The following is a 16,639-nucleotide window of genomic DNA, read 5'->3' as shown; positions in this document are numbered from 1 at the left end:
GTGGAAACAATTTTCCATACGAACATTATAGGTTATGCACAAGCGTAAGGATATAACCAAATGTCAGTATTTGGTTCCTGGATGTAGTTTGTTTTAATTGTCTATTATTATTTTTTTATAACAGAACTGTGTTGAAACATATGGAAGCTTGTTTCCACAACTAAATAAAAATGTTAATTTCGACTTTTATTCTCACAACACTTTTTCTCGCAATTGCAAGTTATGAAGTCCGAATTGCAAGATAAAAAGTTGCAAGTATCTTTTAAATAGTTTTAAACCGTGGCGGGAACAAGCTTCCATACGAACCTGAATGACTTTCTTTCTACTGTTGAACGTAAAAGAAGATCTTTTGAAGAACGGTTCGGAACTAAATAACATTGGACAACATTGACTCAGTATAGACAAAAACGCACTCAAAGACATTCTTCAAAATTTCTTCTTTTGTATCACAGGTTTGAGTGATATGAGAGTAGTAAATGCTGACAGATTGATCATGTTTGACTGAACTGTGAATCGGATGCATCCTCTGAAGCTGTCAGCAGTGATTCTGTGCTGGTTTTGTTCACAGACGACGCTCTGAACGCTCAAGAGAGACACGAGGGTCTGCTGAGAGAATTACAGGAGCTCGCAGAACACGGTCAGTAAAACACTCCTGTCAAAACTATCAACTTTTTTTTTGAAAGTCCCCCTGTATTCTCTTAAAACTCATCTTTGATCAACAAAATGACATTAAAAAGTTTTTTCTTGAAAAAGATTTCTTCATGCCTTAGGCCTAATAGCTTGAATGTAACACCCTTGCCTCATTATGTATGTGCGGTTCTATGAATATGCAAATGAGCCCCACCTCCACTCACTCACTCACTCAGAGATCCACTTGTTGACGATCACACGTTGATCTGATTGGTTACAAGGTAGTTTGTGACGTCAGAAACACCAGCGATTTCAAAGCGTGTTTTTGAGACTGTCTTTGGTTCACTGCAGTTTTAAGCAGAAAATACTCAGCAATGCTGTCGACTTATGAATTTACACATGGTTTGTCTTAAAGCCTATTAAACATTACACCACAGAGACATATAAACAACATTAAAAGCTGGATTTACACCACAGGGGGACTTTAAATCAGTCATAAGGTCCTTAATAACATGAAAATAACAGAATCTCATTAAATATTAGACAAATTCACATTCTGCTGTAAAGCAGTTCTAAAAAGACAACAGTGACATTACTCAGATTGGTTCAGTTCATTGTTGATTCAGTTCAGTTCAATAACTGTCAGTAGCTATGCTTACATACACCTATTTTTAAGCAAATTGCATAAACAAGGGCAGGATGGAAACGGCAAGATGTGCATGAATTCGAAGACTCAGCTCTACTGAAGATAAGAGTCATTATTCACCTCAATTAAATTCAGTCTGTCACTTTAAATGCTCAAGCTCTTTAAAGTGTGTTCTGATTGGCTGTCAATATTTTTATCATTCATCAGTGGAAAAACTGAGTGAGTGAGTGAGTGAGTCAGTCAGTGAGTGAGTGAGTCAGTCAGTGAGTGAGTGAGTCAGTGAGTGAGTGAGTGAGTCAGTCAGTGAGTGAGTGAGTCAGTGAGTGAGTGAGTCAGTCAGTGAGTGAGTGAGTCAGTGAGTGAGTGAGTGAGTCAGTCAGTGAGTGAGTGAGTCAGTGAGTGAGTGAGTCAGTCAGTGAGTCAGTCAGTGAGTGAGTGAGTGAGTCAGTGAGTGAGTGAGTCAGTCAGTGAGTGAGTGAGTCAGTCAGTGAGTGAGTCAGTCAGTGAGTGAGTGAGTCAGTCAGTGAGTGAGTGAGTCAGTCAGTGAGTGAGTGAGTCAGTCAGTGAGTGAATCAGTCAGTCAGTGAGTGAGTCAGTCAGTCGGTGAGTCGGTGAGTCGGTCAGTCGGTCAGTCGGTCAGTCGGTGAGTCGGTCAGTCGGTGAGTCGGTCAGTCGGTGAGTCGGTCGGTGAGTCGGTCGGTGAGTGAGTGAGTCGGTCGGTGAGTGAGTGAGTCGGTCGGTGAGTGAGTCAGTCAGTCGGTGAGTGAGTCAGTTAGTCGGTGAGTGAGTCAGTCAGTGAGTGAGTCAGTCAGTGAGTGAGTCAGTCAGTGAGTGAGTCAGTCAGTGAGTGAGTCAGTCAGTCGGTGAGTCAGTCAGTCGGTGAGTGAGTCAGTCGGTGAGTGAGTCAGTCGGTGAGTGAGTCAGTCGGTGAGTGAGTCAGTCGGTGAGTGAGTCAGTCGGTGGTTCAGTAAGGCGGTGAGTCGGTGAGTTGGTCAGTCGATTAGTCGGTCGGTCGGTGAGTCGGTCGGTCGGTGAGTCGGTCGGTCGGTGAGTCGGTCGGTCGGTGGGTCGGTCGGTGAGTCGGTCGGTCAGCGAGTCGGTCAGCGAGTCGGTCAGCGAGTCGGTCAGCGAGTCGGTCGGTCGGTGAGTCGGTCGGTCGGTGGGTCGGTCGGTGAGTCGGTCGGTCAGCGAGTCGGTCAGCGAGTCGGTCAGCGAGTCGGTCAGCGAGTCGGTCAGCGAGTCGGTCAGCGAGTCGGTCAGCGAGTCGGTCAGCGAGTCGGTCAGTGAGTGAGTCGGTCAGTGAGTGAGTCGGTCAGTGAGTGAGTCAGTCAGTGAGTGAATCAGTCATCAAGTGAGTGAGTCAGTCACTCGGTGGGTCAGTCAGTCGGTGGGTAGTCAGTCGGTGAGTCAGTCAGTCGGTCAGTCGGTGAGTCGGTCAGTCGGTGAGTCGGTCGGTCGGTGAGTCGGTCGGTCGGTGAGTCGGTCGGTGAGTGAGTCAGTCAGTCGGTGAGTGAGTCAGTCAGTCGGTGAGTGAGTCAGTCAGTCGGTGAGTGAGTCAGTCAGTCGGTGAGTGAGTCAGTCAGTGAGTGAGTCAGTCAGTGAGTGAGTCAGTCAGTGAGTGAGTCAGTCAGTCGGTGAGTGAGTCAGTCGGTGAGTGAGTCAGTCGGTGGGTCAGTAAGTCGGTGAGTCAGTCAGTGAGTGAGTCAGTCAGTCGGTGAGTGAGTCAGTCGGTGAGTGAGTCAGTCGGTGGGTCAGTAAGTCGGTGAGTCGGTCGGTCGGTGAGTCGGTCGGTCGGTCGGTCGGTTCGTCGGTGAGTCGGTCGGTCGGTGAGTCGGTCGGTCGGTGAGTCGGTCAGTCGGTCGGTCGGTCAGTCGGTCGGTCGGTGAGTCGGTCGGTCGGTGAGTCGGTCGATCGGTGAGTCAGTCGATCGGTGAGTCAGTCAGTGAGTCAGTCAGTGAGTCAGTCAGTGAGTCAGTCAGTGAGTCAGTCAGTGAGTCAGTCAGTCAGTCAGTGAGTCAGGCTGTCAGTGAGTTATCTGATACATGTGTCTGTTTTTCCTGTAGAGAAAGATAGAGAGAGCAAATACTCTCGCGAGAGAGACGATTATGAGCTCAATGACACATGGGAGGAGGAGGAGGATGATGAGGATGAAGATGAGGAGGGAGCGACGAAGAATGAGCGAGACCTGGATGAGCTGCTGCAGGAGGAGATCAGGGCGACGGAGATCCAGAGGAAACAAGACGAGGAGCTGGAGGAGCTGCTGAAGGAGCTGAAGAAGAAACAGCTGGAGAAGAAGCGCACAAAGAGCGAGGAGGACCACAGGAAGAACGAGCTGGAGCTGAAGCTGGAGAAAGAGAAGGTGGAGAAGGAGCTGAAGCAGCTGCGGGTGGAGCAGAAGAACGACACCGCCGGCTGGAGCAAACAGAAGGAGGAGGAGGAGAAGCAGGAGGAGCTGCAGGAGCTGATGAGGAAGATGGAGCGCGTGCAGGAGGAGGAGAGTCCAGAGACGGAGGTAAAGGAGCAGAAGCGGGAGATGGAGAACGCCAGCGATGAAGCTACGCTACAGTTCGAGAGAGACGGAGAGGAAGAAGAGGAGGAACGACAGCATGAGGAGGATGATGAAGATGAGGTGTGTTTCTGTTGTTGCTGATGTCTATCAATCACAGCTTCACTAGATGCACCAGAATAAAACCAAAATCATAATACGGCTTTTCAAAACACAACAGCAGAGTTAATTAAATGCAGAGGTGGACAGTAACAAACTACATTTACCTGAGTACTGTAGTTAAGTACACTTTTTGAGTATCTGTACTTTACTTGAGGATTCTTTTTTTCTGTAAACTTTACTTTAACTTAACTACATTTGAAAGACAAATTTCGTACTTTTTACTCCACTACATTTCGGTCAAGGTCCTTGAGTAGAAAGTAGTAACGTCAGTCAGGGGGATTGACGTCAGAACCCGACGTTAAATTGACGAAGACAAATTGTCAAACAGACGTTGGATTTTGGTTGGAAATGACGTCAGGGCACTATTTGAAGGGACAGTCATTTGGGTGTCCGAAACCATTGTGGACGTTATTGAGTGCACTTATTCAATCTCACATTCAATCCCACACTGCAAAAAATGCTTTTCTTACTTCGTATTTTTGTATTAGTATTAAATATCTAAAAATTCTTAAAACAAGATGCCTAAAACTAAAGTAGTAAAAGGCTATAAGATATTAAGTCTTGTTTTCTAGGGAAATAAATAGAAATTAAGTGAGTTTTTGCTTAAATTAAGCAAAATTATCTACCAATGGTGTAAGAAAAATAATCTTGTTTCTGTTTGAATTATTGGTAGATAATTTTGCTTTTTTTTAATCAACAACTCTCTTAATTTTTATTTATTTCCCTAGAAAACAAGACATAATATCTTATGGCCTTTTACTACTTTAGTAAATGCATCTTGATTTAAGAATTCTTAGTATTTTTGTCTCGTTTCCAGTCCAAATATCTAGGTAAGAAAATCATTTTTTGCAGGGCATTACTGGAACTGTGTTCTAGAAATAAATGTGATATTGATATGAGGATAGGCAGGCATAGATTCAGAGGCATACTTTACTATAAGTATTACATACAACAATAACAAAAAAATGCATTGACGTTTTCTTTTTACTTTTGAAATTTAAGTACTTTTAAAAACTAGTACTTCGGTACTTTTACTTAAATAAAAATCGGTCTTTACAACTTTTACCTGTAACGGAGTAATATTTGACCAGTAGTATTTTACTTTTACGCAAGTAAGGAAGTTGTGCACTTTGTCCACCTCTGATTAAATGAATATATATATGCGCTGTGTTCAGACAGAGTGAAGCGCAGCACTGTGTTCGTTTTTACACGCTGATGTTTTCAGCGACTCGATTCACAGCAAATGCCATAAAAATCAAGACAGACATACATATTAAAATGATTGCTCTTAAATGTTAGTGAAATATCGTTAGTGGGAGTACTATATAATAAATAACCATGATTCGGTTTGTGATTTTTTTTTTTTTTTCTTCAAATTTTTTTTTTTCAAAAGTTTCAAGAACGGTATCTTCTTTCATTTAAAACAAAGTTATTAAAGAGTTATTTAATATTATTTATATATATATATATATATATATATATATATATATATATATATAAACAATGTTATAATCTACACTAAAGATTATATATATAATATATATATATATATATATTATTAAGATTATATATATATATATATATATATATATATATATATATATATATATATATTAAACAATAACTTTTATTTTAGTGTAGATTAGAGTTTGATAATTTTAATCTATTAATAATCATTAAAATACTTTTAGGTCATCTTGAGGTCCTTCACGGGCCCCGGTCGCCCAGATTAGAAGCACTGCTGTGTTTTTCCACTAAAAGTTTATTTTGTCATAATTTATTGAGTGCATCAGATTATAGATGAGCTTGATGAAGTGACGTGTGCTTAATTTATGAACTCTCTGTCTCGTTCAGGAGCTGCTGGAGATCGAAGCTGAGTTGAGGAATGTTGCAGCGCAACTACACGAACTTCAGAGGGGTTAAAAAAACACACAGACATAAATATATGAAGTCATTATAATAAAATGAAACACTCCTAATAACACTTAATTTATGTAACCTCATAGAGGCGGTACTTTCGTCAGGCTTCACTGTTTTACTGCAGACATTCAGAAATGTAATTCCCATCAGACGAAATCAAACTAAAACGCACAACTGGACGAGCGATACTTTGATCCAATTGACACTGTTTAGTGCTTATTCACTCCAGTCATGCATCACAAGACACGCCCTTAAACCATCACACATGAATATTCATATTTGTCATTTGAATATTTAAACATTCATATCTATATTGTAATGCAATACTTCAGTGAGTGGTACAATTAACTCTATATAATAAGACAAATGTGCACATATGAAGTAATAATGTGATTTGTGCTCTTGACTGTTACTGTGTATATATTTTATATATATATATATATATATATATGTAATCTCAGAAACATTATCCTGTGTTTTATACGCTGATGTGAACATGGCTGAAAACTGTTATGACACACTGAGACTGTTCTGGGATCAGAACACCAGCCACTTCCTGTTGATCTCGTAATATTCAGGATATCACAGTGTTTGATTAATAAGACAAGTTGCCGTGAACAATCGTGAGTGAGTGAGTCGGTCAGTGAATCGGTCGGTGAGTGAGTCGGTCGGTGAGTGAGTGACTCGGTTGGTGAGTGAGTCGTCGGTGAGTAAGTGAATCGTTGGGTGAGTGAGTGAGTCGGTCGGTGAAAGAGTGAGTCGGTCGGTGAAAGAGTGAGTCGGTCGGTGAAAGAGTGAGTCGGTCGGTGAAAGAGTGAGTCGGTCGGTGAAAGAGTGAGTCGGTCGGTGAAAGAGTGAGTCGGTCGGTGAAAGAGTGAGTCGGTCGGTGAAAGAGTGAGTCGGTCGGTGAGTGAGTGAGTCGGTCGGTGAGTGAGTGAGTCGGTCGGTGAGTGAGTGAGTCGGTCGGTGAGTGAGTGAGTGGGTCGGTGAGTGAGTGAGTGAGTGGGTCGGTGAGTGAGTGAGTGGGTCGGTGAGTGAGTGAGTGGGTCGGTGAGTGAGTGAGTGGGTCGGTGAGTGAGTGAGTCGGTCGGTGAGTGAGTCGGTCGGTGAGCGAGAGAGTCGGTCGGTGAGCGAGCGAGTCGGTCGGTGAGCGAGCGAGTCGGTCGGTGAGCGAGCGAGTCGGTCGGTGAGCGAGCGAGTCGGTCGGTGAGCGAGCGAGTCGGTCGGTGAGCGAGCGAGTGGGTCGGTGAGCGAGCGAGTGGGTCGGTGAGCGAGCGAGTCGGTCGGTGAGCGAGAGAGTCGGTCGGTGAGCGAGCGAGTCGGTCGGTGAGCGAGCGAGTCGGTCGGTGAGCGAGCGAGTCGGTCGGTGAGCGAGCGAGTCGGTCGGTGAGCGAGGGAGTCGGTCGGTGAGCGAGGGAGTCGGTCGGTGAGCGAGGGAGTCGGTCGGTGAGCGAGCGAGTCGGTCGGTGAGCGAGCGAGTCGGTCGGTGAGCGAGCGAGTCGGTCGGTGAGCGAGCGAGTCGGTGAGTGAGCGAGTCGGTCGGTGAGTGAGCGAGTCGGTCGGTCGGTGAGTGAGCGAGTCGGTCGGTCGGTGAGTGAGCGAGTCGGTCGGTCGGTGAGTGAGCGAGTCGGTCGGTCGGTGAGTGAGCGAGTCGGTCGGTCGGTGAGTGAGCGAGTCGGTCGGTCGGTGAGTGAGCGAGTCGGTCGGTGGGTGAGTGAGCGGGTCGGTCGTTGAGCGAGTCGGTCGGTCGTTGAGCGAGTCGGTCGGTGGGTGAGCGAGTCGGTCGGTGGGTGAGCGGGTCGGTGGGTGAGCGAGCGAGTAGGTCGGTGAGCGAGTCGGTCGGTGAGCGAGTCGGTCGGGGAGTGAGTGAGTGAGACGGTCGGGGAGTGAGTGAGTGAGACGGTCGGGGAGTGAGTGAGTGAGACGGTCGGTGAGTGAGTCGGTCGGTGAGTGAGTCGGTCGGTGAGTGAGTGAGTCGGTCGGGGAGTGAGTGAGTCGGTGAGTGAGTGAGTCGGTGAGTGAGTGGGTCGGTGAGTGAGTCGGTCGGTGAGTGAGTCGGTCGGTGAGTGAGTGAGTCGGTCGGTCGGTCGGTCAGTGAGTGAGTCGGTCGGTCAGTGAGTGAGTCGGTCGGTCGTTGAGTGAGTCGGTCGTTGAGTGAGTGTTGGACAGAAAGTGCCAGTGTTCTTTGCCTGCATGTTGCACTTTTTTTAAGCAGCCAATGAGAGAGGGTCTGATCACAGACTCCGCCCACACACATTGTTGTGATTGATAATATTTAACTGATTTGAGAGGAAAGAAACTCATGGAAGCTTGTTTCCACCACGGAATAAAAAATAAAAACAGTAAATGCAACTTTTTATCTTACTATTCTGACTGGCAAATTTGTCAGAATTGTGAAGTATAAAGTCGCAATTACCTTTATTATTTTTTAAGCTTCCACAGAAACCAGCAATAAGAGAAAGAGGAGCTAAAGTCCTGTATGTTTGATAAAAACATGAAGTGTTGACCGCAGAATGAATCTAATTTTGAATGTAACCGAAGAGTAGCAGAACATACACAATACAATCGAAAGTATAGTAGTTCTGTGTCTTTATTATTTGAATTGATATGGTTTAATAAAGAGCTGTTGACTGAACGCATAGCTGCCTCAGAGTCTTTCTTTGGTGAATGTCAATATTGTTTGTAACTGTATTCAGTGTTGATGTCAAAAAATAAAATCATCTCCAAACAGCGCCAGTGCAAGCTCCTCCCACAGCTCCTTCACCATGGCAACCACGGCATAGATTCTGTGACTGAATCGTTTAGTTTGAACCAAATCCTAAACGACTCTTTAAGATTCAGTCTAAACTAGCTAAATAGTCATTTAAATAGAAATAAATATCATAAAACACTTACCAGTTTTAGTAAGTGTGTGTGTGTTTGAGAGAGAGAGAGTGTGTGTGTGTGAGTTTCAGGTGTGTGTGTTCTGTTCATGTTCCTCCTCGTCGAGTTCAATGACGCGACTGAATGAAAGAGAAAGTGAAAGTCTTAAATCGCTTATTCACTCTCAACTCGACGCACTTCTCAACACATTTCGACCTGCAGGATCTTGAATTTGACGGATTGAGCTGCTAAAGCCACTAAAGTGTGTTTATAAGGATGTCTCGAGGTACAAACGCTGGATTTGATCGACACATCACCATATTCTCACCTGAGGGCCGATTGTATCAAGTCGGTAAGCCACCATTTCATAATCCATTACTCCGGTTTTTGTCAAGTATTAATCTATTATTGATGCTTTCAGCTCGTTTTAACTGCACTAATGCAGCTTTTTGGACTATTGGTGACAGATTAATGAATTAATAATTGTACGGAATGCATGTGTAATCAAACGATTTTAGGCATGACCAAATGTTATTTTTTTTCGACACTAAAGTAGATCCAAGACTCATATCAGACTTCATCTTCATTTGTCAATGATAATATATTATAGATCAGCCTCTCCAAACCAACAAAAACATGTTCTAGGAATGTTTGCTAACGTTCCCAGTTATGAAAGTTTTTCTGAGTTTAAGACAATCCATTTTTCAAACATCATTGGAACGTTATTCTTTGAATGTTCTCTGAACGTTCTGAAGTAGTAACATATAAAAAATCGTTAGACGAACTAAATTTATTCATGAAAACACGTTCCATCATCGATTTATAAATGTTTTGGAACGTCAGTAAAGAGATAACGTTGAACGAACATTCTATTAACGTTATAGAATAACGATTGTTCATAACTTTGCAAGATCTTTAGCTAAACTTCTGAGAACGTTCCCTGTTAACAGTGTAGTCTGCTGCATGTTGTGTTTATGTGATGTTGAATGTGTTGGACAGAATATGCCTTCAAAGCCATCACTCAGAGCGGCCTGACCACGGTGGGCATCAGAGGGACGGACTGTGCTGTGGTCGTCACACAGAAGAAAGTTGCGGTAAAAACACACACCTGAAGATCAGTGATGAGAGAGTCTTATTTCAGTCTGCAAGGGCTGGTTTACTCCTGGACAAACTTCAAGCGTCTCAAAGCATCTCTGAGTCTTTCTAAACCTGCAGAGATGCTCTTAAATTACGCTGAGCTCAGTGTGTGTGTGTGTGTGTGTGTGTGTGTGTGTGTGTGTGTGTGTGTGTGTGTGAGAGAGAGAGAAAGAGTGTGTGTTTGTGTGTGTATGAGAGAGTGAGAGAGAGAGAGAGAGAGAGAGAGAGAGAGAGAGAGAGAGAGAGAGAGAGAGAGAGAGAGAGAGTGTGTGTGTGTGTGTGTCTGTGTGTCTGTGTGAGAGAGAGAAATAGAGAAAGAGAGAGAGTGTGTGTGTGTATTTAACAGACTCTCTGTGTGCAGGACTCACTCCTAGATGCGTCGACAATGACAAACATGTTCCGTCTCACTCCACGGATTGGATGCGTCATGACTGGACATTACGGTGTGTGTCTCCTCTCTCACATATTATACTAGCATCACATGATGTCAAGTCACTTTATTTCTGTAGCGCTTTATACAACACAGATTGTTTAAAAGCAGTTTCACAGTGAAAATAACTATGATGCAAGCTTCATCAAATACGAGACAAATTCTCATTCTGCTATAAATTATTCTGCCATTTGGTAAAATAAACGCTGGATGGCAACGTCAAGATAAACTACGCAGAAACACATTTACAGAATAAATCCCGCAAACCTCATGTGACTTTGGCTCAGCGTCAGCTGTGATTGGATAACTGGAGTAATCAGTGGACCAATGGCGTCGCAGCATCTCAAATGTTGGTTCGGTGTTTCTGAAAGTCAAAGTCTGATCAGAATGATTGTGTTTAATTCCCTCCAGGAGCGTCTCACACACACAAGTGTGTTCCCGAACACCAGCATCCGAACGCTAGAGAACATGAACAGCGTTTATTGCTAGGAAGTGATTTTGTTCTCTTGAACACATGGGATGAAAACGCTGCTTTATTCACAAAATAATTTAGGCCATATTCCAATTTTGTGCATTTTGGATGGCTTCATTACTATTGTTGCAAAGCTTATTTACAGAAGAACAGTGTCATTTACAACAGTGTCATTATTCAGTTCAATAACAGTGTTGATGTTGCAGGTCCATTATTAAAGTGTGTGTGTGTGTGTGTGTGTAGCTGACAGCCGTTCTCAGGTTCATCGTGCTCGTGTGGAGGCCGGCGAGTGGAAGTATAAGTTCGGTTACGACATCACGGCGGACATGTTGTGCCGGCGCATGGCGGATCTCTCGCAGGTTTACACACAGAACGCAGAGATGAGGCCACTCGGCTGCTGTGAGTGTGTTCCTCCGCACAGACTCAGATGATCGCTCGCTTTGCAGTGTTTGTGACGCTGTCTGTGATTCAGGCATGATGCTGATCGCCATGGACCCGCTGATGGGACCCGTGCTCTACAAATGCGACCCGGCCGGGTATTTCTGCGGGTTCAGGGCCACGAGCGTCGGGACCAAACACACGGAGGCCAACAGTTTCCTGGAGAAGAAGCTGAAGAAACAGCCTGAGCTGACGGTGGACAGGACCGTAGAGGTGTGTGACACGTTTACATAGTGACAGAATAATGCTTCACTGGAAAATATCTGAATCAACATTTGAAGTGGATCAAAACCTTTCATCAAAGTTATACATGAATTTTGAATAGGGATGCTCGGTATCGGCCGATACTGAACTCATGTACTCGTAAAAATGCTCGGATACCAACAACCGATACCAGGCAGTATGTGTGTACAGTGTGTGTGTCCAGACAAAGAAACACTGACAACAGAGGGTATAATGGGGATAAAAAAAGAAGGGTGTCTATGAAATAAATGTATCTTATTAGTGTGATTTTAAACGAAATATAGTAACGCCTAGTTCAGTCCATGTTAATGGCAAAGAAAGTAAAATTGAGGCATGTAGCTTATTATTAACGTTAACAGAGAGAGAGAGAGAGCGCACTTCTGTTGAATGATCTTGATTGCTGATCGTTCACTCCGCTCGTGTTATTTGGATTAAAACTAAATCGTATATGTAAATAAAACATGAACTGTTACCTGATTTATGTATAATGGTTAGTTCCCTACATTATTACTGGACGTTTGCAGGTCAAGAAGTTCCATGAACACAAACATCCAAAAACCCGCGAAAACCTCTCCGAAAACCCGCGTCTCAGACAGCGCGCTAATACTGAATTGAAGTCTTTCACGTCTTGCGCTTGTACGGGCGAATTCACACAAAATTATGTAAAAACGCCCGTATCATAGTAAGCAAAGCTTGTTTCATTTGGATCTTTTGTTATATTATATGTATTTGTGCTTTTGCTTGTAATTTGATTATTTGTTCTTATTTTATTAATGACTGTACTTGTCTTTAGTAATGTTTTAAATTTAGCAAGGCTAGTAGTTTTAGCTGTGGTATCTGTAACGAACGAAACTGTTTATTTACATGCATCACATTATTGTGTGGTGTGCCCCTTTAAGTGCCCCATTCATGACGTGCGCTATGCGTGATGACGCTGTTGAGTTGAGTGTGATCCACCGTAGATGCTCTACATCTTTATATACTTTTGTTTCACTAGTTTTATTTTGTGACGCTGAAAGAGTAATCTCAAATGTGTGAGAGGATTGCGTTGCCTGTTACCTGCCATTAAATGTGCGTGATACAGCCTTTACGCCTCTAAACTCTTTCTTCTATTGACTTCGTGAGAGCTATCCTGGTCAAAGCGTTCCATATCGAAATAGGAAAAGGGAATTGTGAATTTTCACTGGTATCTAAAATTTTGTTTTTGCAAAAACAGATTCATGGCTCGTAATAAACATTTATGGCATGTACATTTTCTGAACTCACCGGCCTTTGGCAGTTGTGGCAAAAAAAGTTAGTTTTAGTCCCTGTATGCTAATATAATATGCTAAAATGTTTTGTGTTGTTCTGTTTGTCAGCAGTGTTGACTGAATATTGTAACACTCATGTTTGCCTCCTGTCCTCTAGATGGCGATCTCGTGTTTGTCTTCTGTGCTTTCCATGGACTTCAAAAGCACTGAGCTGGAAGTGGCTGTTGTGACCAAAGAAAGCCCTAAATTCAGGTACGGAGAGAGAAAGAATGAGTGTCTGACAGCAAACATTCTCAGAGACAACATATGATGTAGTTTAAGCAGAAATATGGCGTTACATTTGTGCCAAAAATGTCAACTTCTTTGTTCAATTAATTTGTGTCTACTTTTGTTGCTGTTTTATTTGTCATGTTTTATGCTTTATAAGTTTCTGTGCTGTAATTCATTTAACAGATATCCAGCTAAACAAACACAACATTTAGATTTCAATAATGAGTTTTCTAATGAGTTTTCTAAAACTTTCAGATGCATTTATTTTCATTCATTTATGCATTTAGCAGACACTTTTATCCAATGAGGACTGCTCTTATTATATGTCTGTTCTATAAGTGTGAATGAATATAGGGTTCTTTTGTTTCATCCTCGTGTTTTGTCATAATAGTAATTTGTTTTGGAAAGATGGTGGGGAAAAAAGCAGTCTCCACAAAAACAGAATGCTATAATTTTTGCAAAAGCCTTCCAAAAATGACTGAAAAAGACAGCATAAACATATACTTTTTATCAAGTACGCAGTTACTCATTTAACCCATTTGTAAGTCGATAAAGGTGTCTGCTAAAGAAATAAATGTAAACGCATACAGTTGAAAGCAGTCTTTTTGGCACAGATACACCCTCATAGAGAACATCTGTCTGTGTCTTTCAGGACTCTGTCAGAAAAAGAGATCGAGGGACATCTGATAGCGATCTCGGAGAGAGAATAACCGGCAGGTTTCCACGTTTTTATAAAATCCACTGAAATGAAGCGCTTTTATCTGACGTTTGCTCATCATTTCTCAGCTCATAGTTTTACACTGAATTTGATACAGATTGTATTTGGTGTCTGTTACCTGGTGAATGACAAACTGTCTATAAACCAGTGGACAGTCAAATAATTCTCAAATAAACATAATTTTGTCCGTCTAAAACAGCCTCATTGAGTAACATTTAATTTCTGCTTTAAAATATGACATTTATTTCTTTTATTGTGTGCTTTCCTCTTTCTCCAGCTGGTGGCGTCATTTATTCACTGATTGTGACTCATTTTTCCAGTTGGCAAAGCTCCCAGTTGTTCACTGATTTATGTTCCCACCATAACATGCAAACACAAAATGTTTTGTCGATCAAAGAGAACAATGAGAGAAAAGAATATGCTTTGAAAGTTTTATTTGGTTGTCAGAAGTTGAATAAAAACAAAAAGCACAAGCATTTTCTGATGTTTACCTTGTGAACCGACTAATCGTACAATCAGACAAATGCTGTAATTCAAAAAAACACACAATCAGTGTTCAATAACAAGAAACATACAGTATCTACATGTTAACACAACAAAATAATGTTAAAATTAGAACAGTGTTCAAGAAAGCAACTTGTTTTCCACTGTTGGATGACATGGTACAATTCAGGTCACTTATTTTTTTTGAGCTTTTCAAAGTAATACAGTGTCACACTAGAAATTCAAAGCACTTTATTCAGCGCACACCATAGTACTTTGCTATGGTCTTGGTTGGTTCTTGAATAGAGTACAGTTCAGGACACTTCTTGTTCCATTGTTTTTCAAAGTGAATACAGTGTCACACCAGATATCTTTCTGAACTGGTCTTGTCTTGATATCAGTGACTGTAAACATTTCATAAAGAGGAATCAGCACTTCTTTCTCATAAGGAAGCCTAGAATATTTTGTCACATCAGCACTGAAACGCTTTGCTAAGTTACGATCAAGAGAGGAGGATGTAAATGAGCCGAAACGAATGCTTGTATTAGTAGACCCATTAAATGCAAGCTTTATGCCACGAAAGGTATTAAAGCATTTATTTAGTTTTTTCCTCAGAATCTGTATCGCTTCTGTTAATAGAAACTGAAGTGAATGCCATTGGTATGTCCTGGCTGTGTATTTTTGTTTTCCATTACGAGTGTCATTATTAAATTTATGATACATTTCAAATGTCTTATCTGTGTTAGTGTACACATGTATGGCAATTGATTTATCATGTGATGCATTCTTTATACCTTCTTTCCTAGCATTTTTAAATTCAGAGTAACAGAATTCCTTCTCTAGATATTCTTTCTCCACCTTTTTTGCCATTTTCTCTCTACAGCTGTCATAATAGTCATCAACTGAATTCAGTGCCATATCCAAAGTTTAGTCCTGCAACAGCAGCTCTGTGATCCTGCAGCAAAAGGAATCATAATGATCACATCATCAGTATTTATGTCTGTAATATTCATACTAGATCACAAGCTTACCTGTCCCAGAGCAGCTAAAACGAGAAGAGCTTCAATGATCGGCAGCATCTTGATTCAGTCAAATCCCTCAGATGATCTAGTGAAGAACAGATGCTGAAAGACAAAGTTACACAATACTACATTTATATCACTTCCATAGGAATATGTGCATAGATTTGCACAATAACCTTGACCTTGTACTTTGGCATCTAAACTTACCTGAAAATACTGTTTGTCCATACATTGCTCCGCTTTGTCCATTGTGCGTTTTAATTGCCTTGTACAATACTGCGCCCGCAACTTTTTTATTTTTTCCTGAACTTGAAGCGTTGCTCGCTGAATGCTTAGCTCAGAAAATTCACCAACGATGTATTTTATAACGTCCTCGTTTCTTCACACGCCGTCAAATTGACGTTGTACCCTTTCTTCTGCCCAAATGCTCAGAAGAGCTTTGGTATCTTCGACAGACCAGTACAGGCGATTCTCCATTTCGAGCAGCGATTATTTTGCGCGATATAAAAAAGTGAAATGTGCATCTTGCCGGCTTTGCCACAGACCATAACTTTCCCTAACACTGATAAACTCCACCTTTTACCTTGCCCACGCCTCTAGCCCGAGCTGGCCCGCTTTGGCCCAAGGTATTCGACGGGCCAGAAATCCTGTCCGTTGGCCCAGAGTAAGCCCCGATCAAGCCCCGGAAGTGACAGTGGAAACGCGACTGGCCCTGGCACGCACTAGCATGGCTCGGCCCTGGCCCGGCAGTGGAAACGCGGCTATTGAGGACCAGATAGCGCCCCAGTTACCCAAGTTATTTGGGGTTCCTCTGGCGATGTGGGAGGAGCGTTTCGTTCGGTCAACGAGCGATCGAGAGGACGAGGAGCTGCACGAGGCCTACTTCAGGATCGGGAGGATCGCTGCATCGCTGCATCGTTTCCAGTGGAATTGGAGGTATTTGTTTTGTGCTCAGGAGCGTGAAGGGGCCATTTGTCATTTTCACGGCCACCACGATCACAAGCCACGTTTCAGACCTGCTACGGGGTGGGTTTGAGTGAATGACTGGTGTGTGTGTGAGGGCCCACTGCAGTGAATATTGTTGCATATAGCCAGGGGTGTCAATTCCAGGGGTCAGAAAGTAAAAGTCCTGCCATATGTTTATTCCAACCATTAACTCATCCAGCTGATTTCACAAATTAGTTCTATCTCCTGGCTGAAAAACTGTGCTAATTAGCAAATCCAGGTGATTGGAACAAAATACTGAGGAGGAATTTTGCTTTCTGAACCTGGACTTGACACCTCTGAATATAGCCTTTCTCAGTGCACTAAACTGTAACGTTTACTCTCAGTGTGTGTTCGTTATAAGTTGTGAGGTATTTCATATGTGTATTTAACTGAGTTTATCGGTATCCTATATACTGATTTTATTTTTTCTGAATCCTGGTTTTATTAGTACTGGTATCTGAGA

The 16,639-nt window shown here is 42.6% G+C and overlaps 2 protein-coding genes and 1 pseudogene across 2 annotated transcripts in view; 2 read left to right on the top strand and 1 right to left on the bottom strand.

The window, feature by feature from the left end:
• LOC143738318 (uncharacterized) overlaps positions 1-8,503 on the top strand; it is a 10,689-nt gene extending 2,186 nt beyond the window's left edge. The window contains exons 4-6 of the mRNA XM_077230430.1: positions 569-637; positions 3,340-3,905; positions 5,799-8,503. Of these exons, the coding sequence (XP_077086545.1) occupies positions 569-637; positions 3,340-3,905; positions 5,799-5,867 (704 nt within the window). The 3' untranslated portion in view covers positions 5,868-8,503. The remainder of the gene's footprint in view (positions 1-568; positions 638-3,339; positions 3,906-5,798) is intronic.
• Positions 8,504-8,845: 342 nt separating this feature from the next.
• Positions 8,846-13,880, top strand: psma6l (proteasome 20S subunit alpha 6, like). Its single transcript, XM_077230431.1, has 7 exons — positions 8,846-9,078; positions 9,726-9,820; positions 10,225-10,306; positions 11,009-11,164; positions 11,238-11,416; positions 12,854-12,948; positions 13,619-13,880. Exons 1-7 carry the CDS (start codon positions 9,003-9,005, stop codon positions 13,674-13,676), a joined length of 741 nt encoding a protein of 246 aa, XP_077086546.1. The 5' UTR covers positions 8,846-9,002; the 3' UTR covers positions 13,677-13,880.
• A 515-nt stretch (positions 13,881-14,395) lies between these two features.
• Positions 14,396-15,085, bottom strand: LOC143738323 (NAD(P)(+)--arginine ADP-ribosyltransferase 2-like; annotated as a pseudogene).
• Positions 15,086-16,639: the final 1,554 nt, after the last annotated feature.

The sequence above is a fragment of the Siphateles boraxobius genome, unplaced genomic scaffold (assembly GCF_051911475.1).
Source record: "Siphateles boraxobius isolate OS27281-9 unplaced genomic scaffold, OSU_SipBor_1 143, whole genome shotgun sequence".
Lineage (NCBI taxonomy): Eukaryota > Metazoa > Chordata > Actinopteri > Cypriniformes > Leuciscidae > Siphateles > Siphateles boraxobius.
Note: the sequence above shows the minus strand (reverse complement) of the source record. Positions and strands in the feature narration are given on the sequence as shown.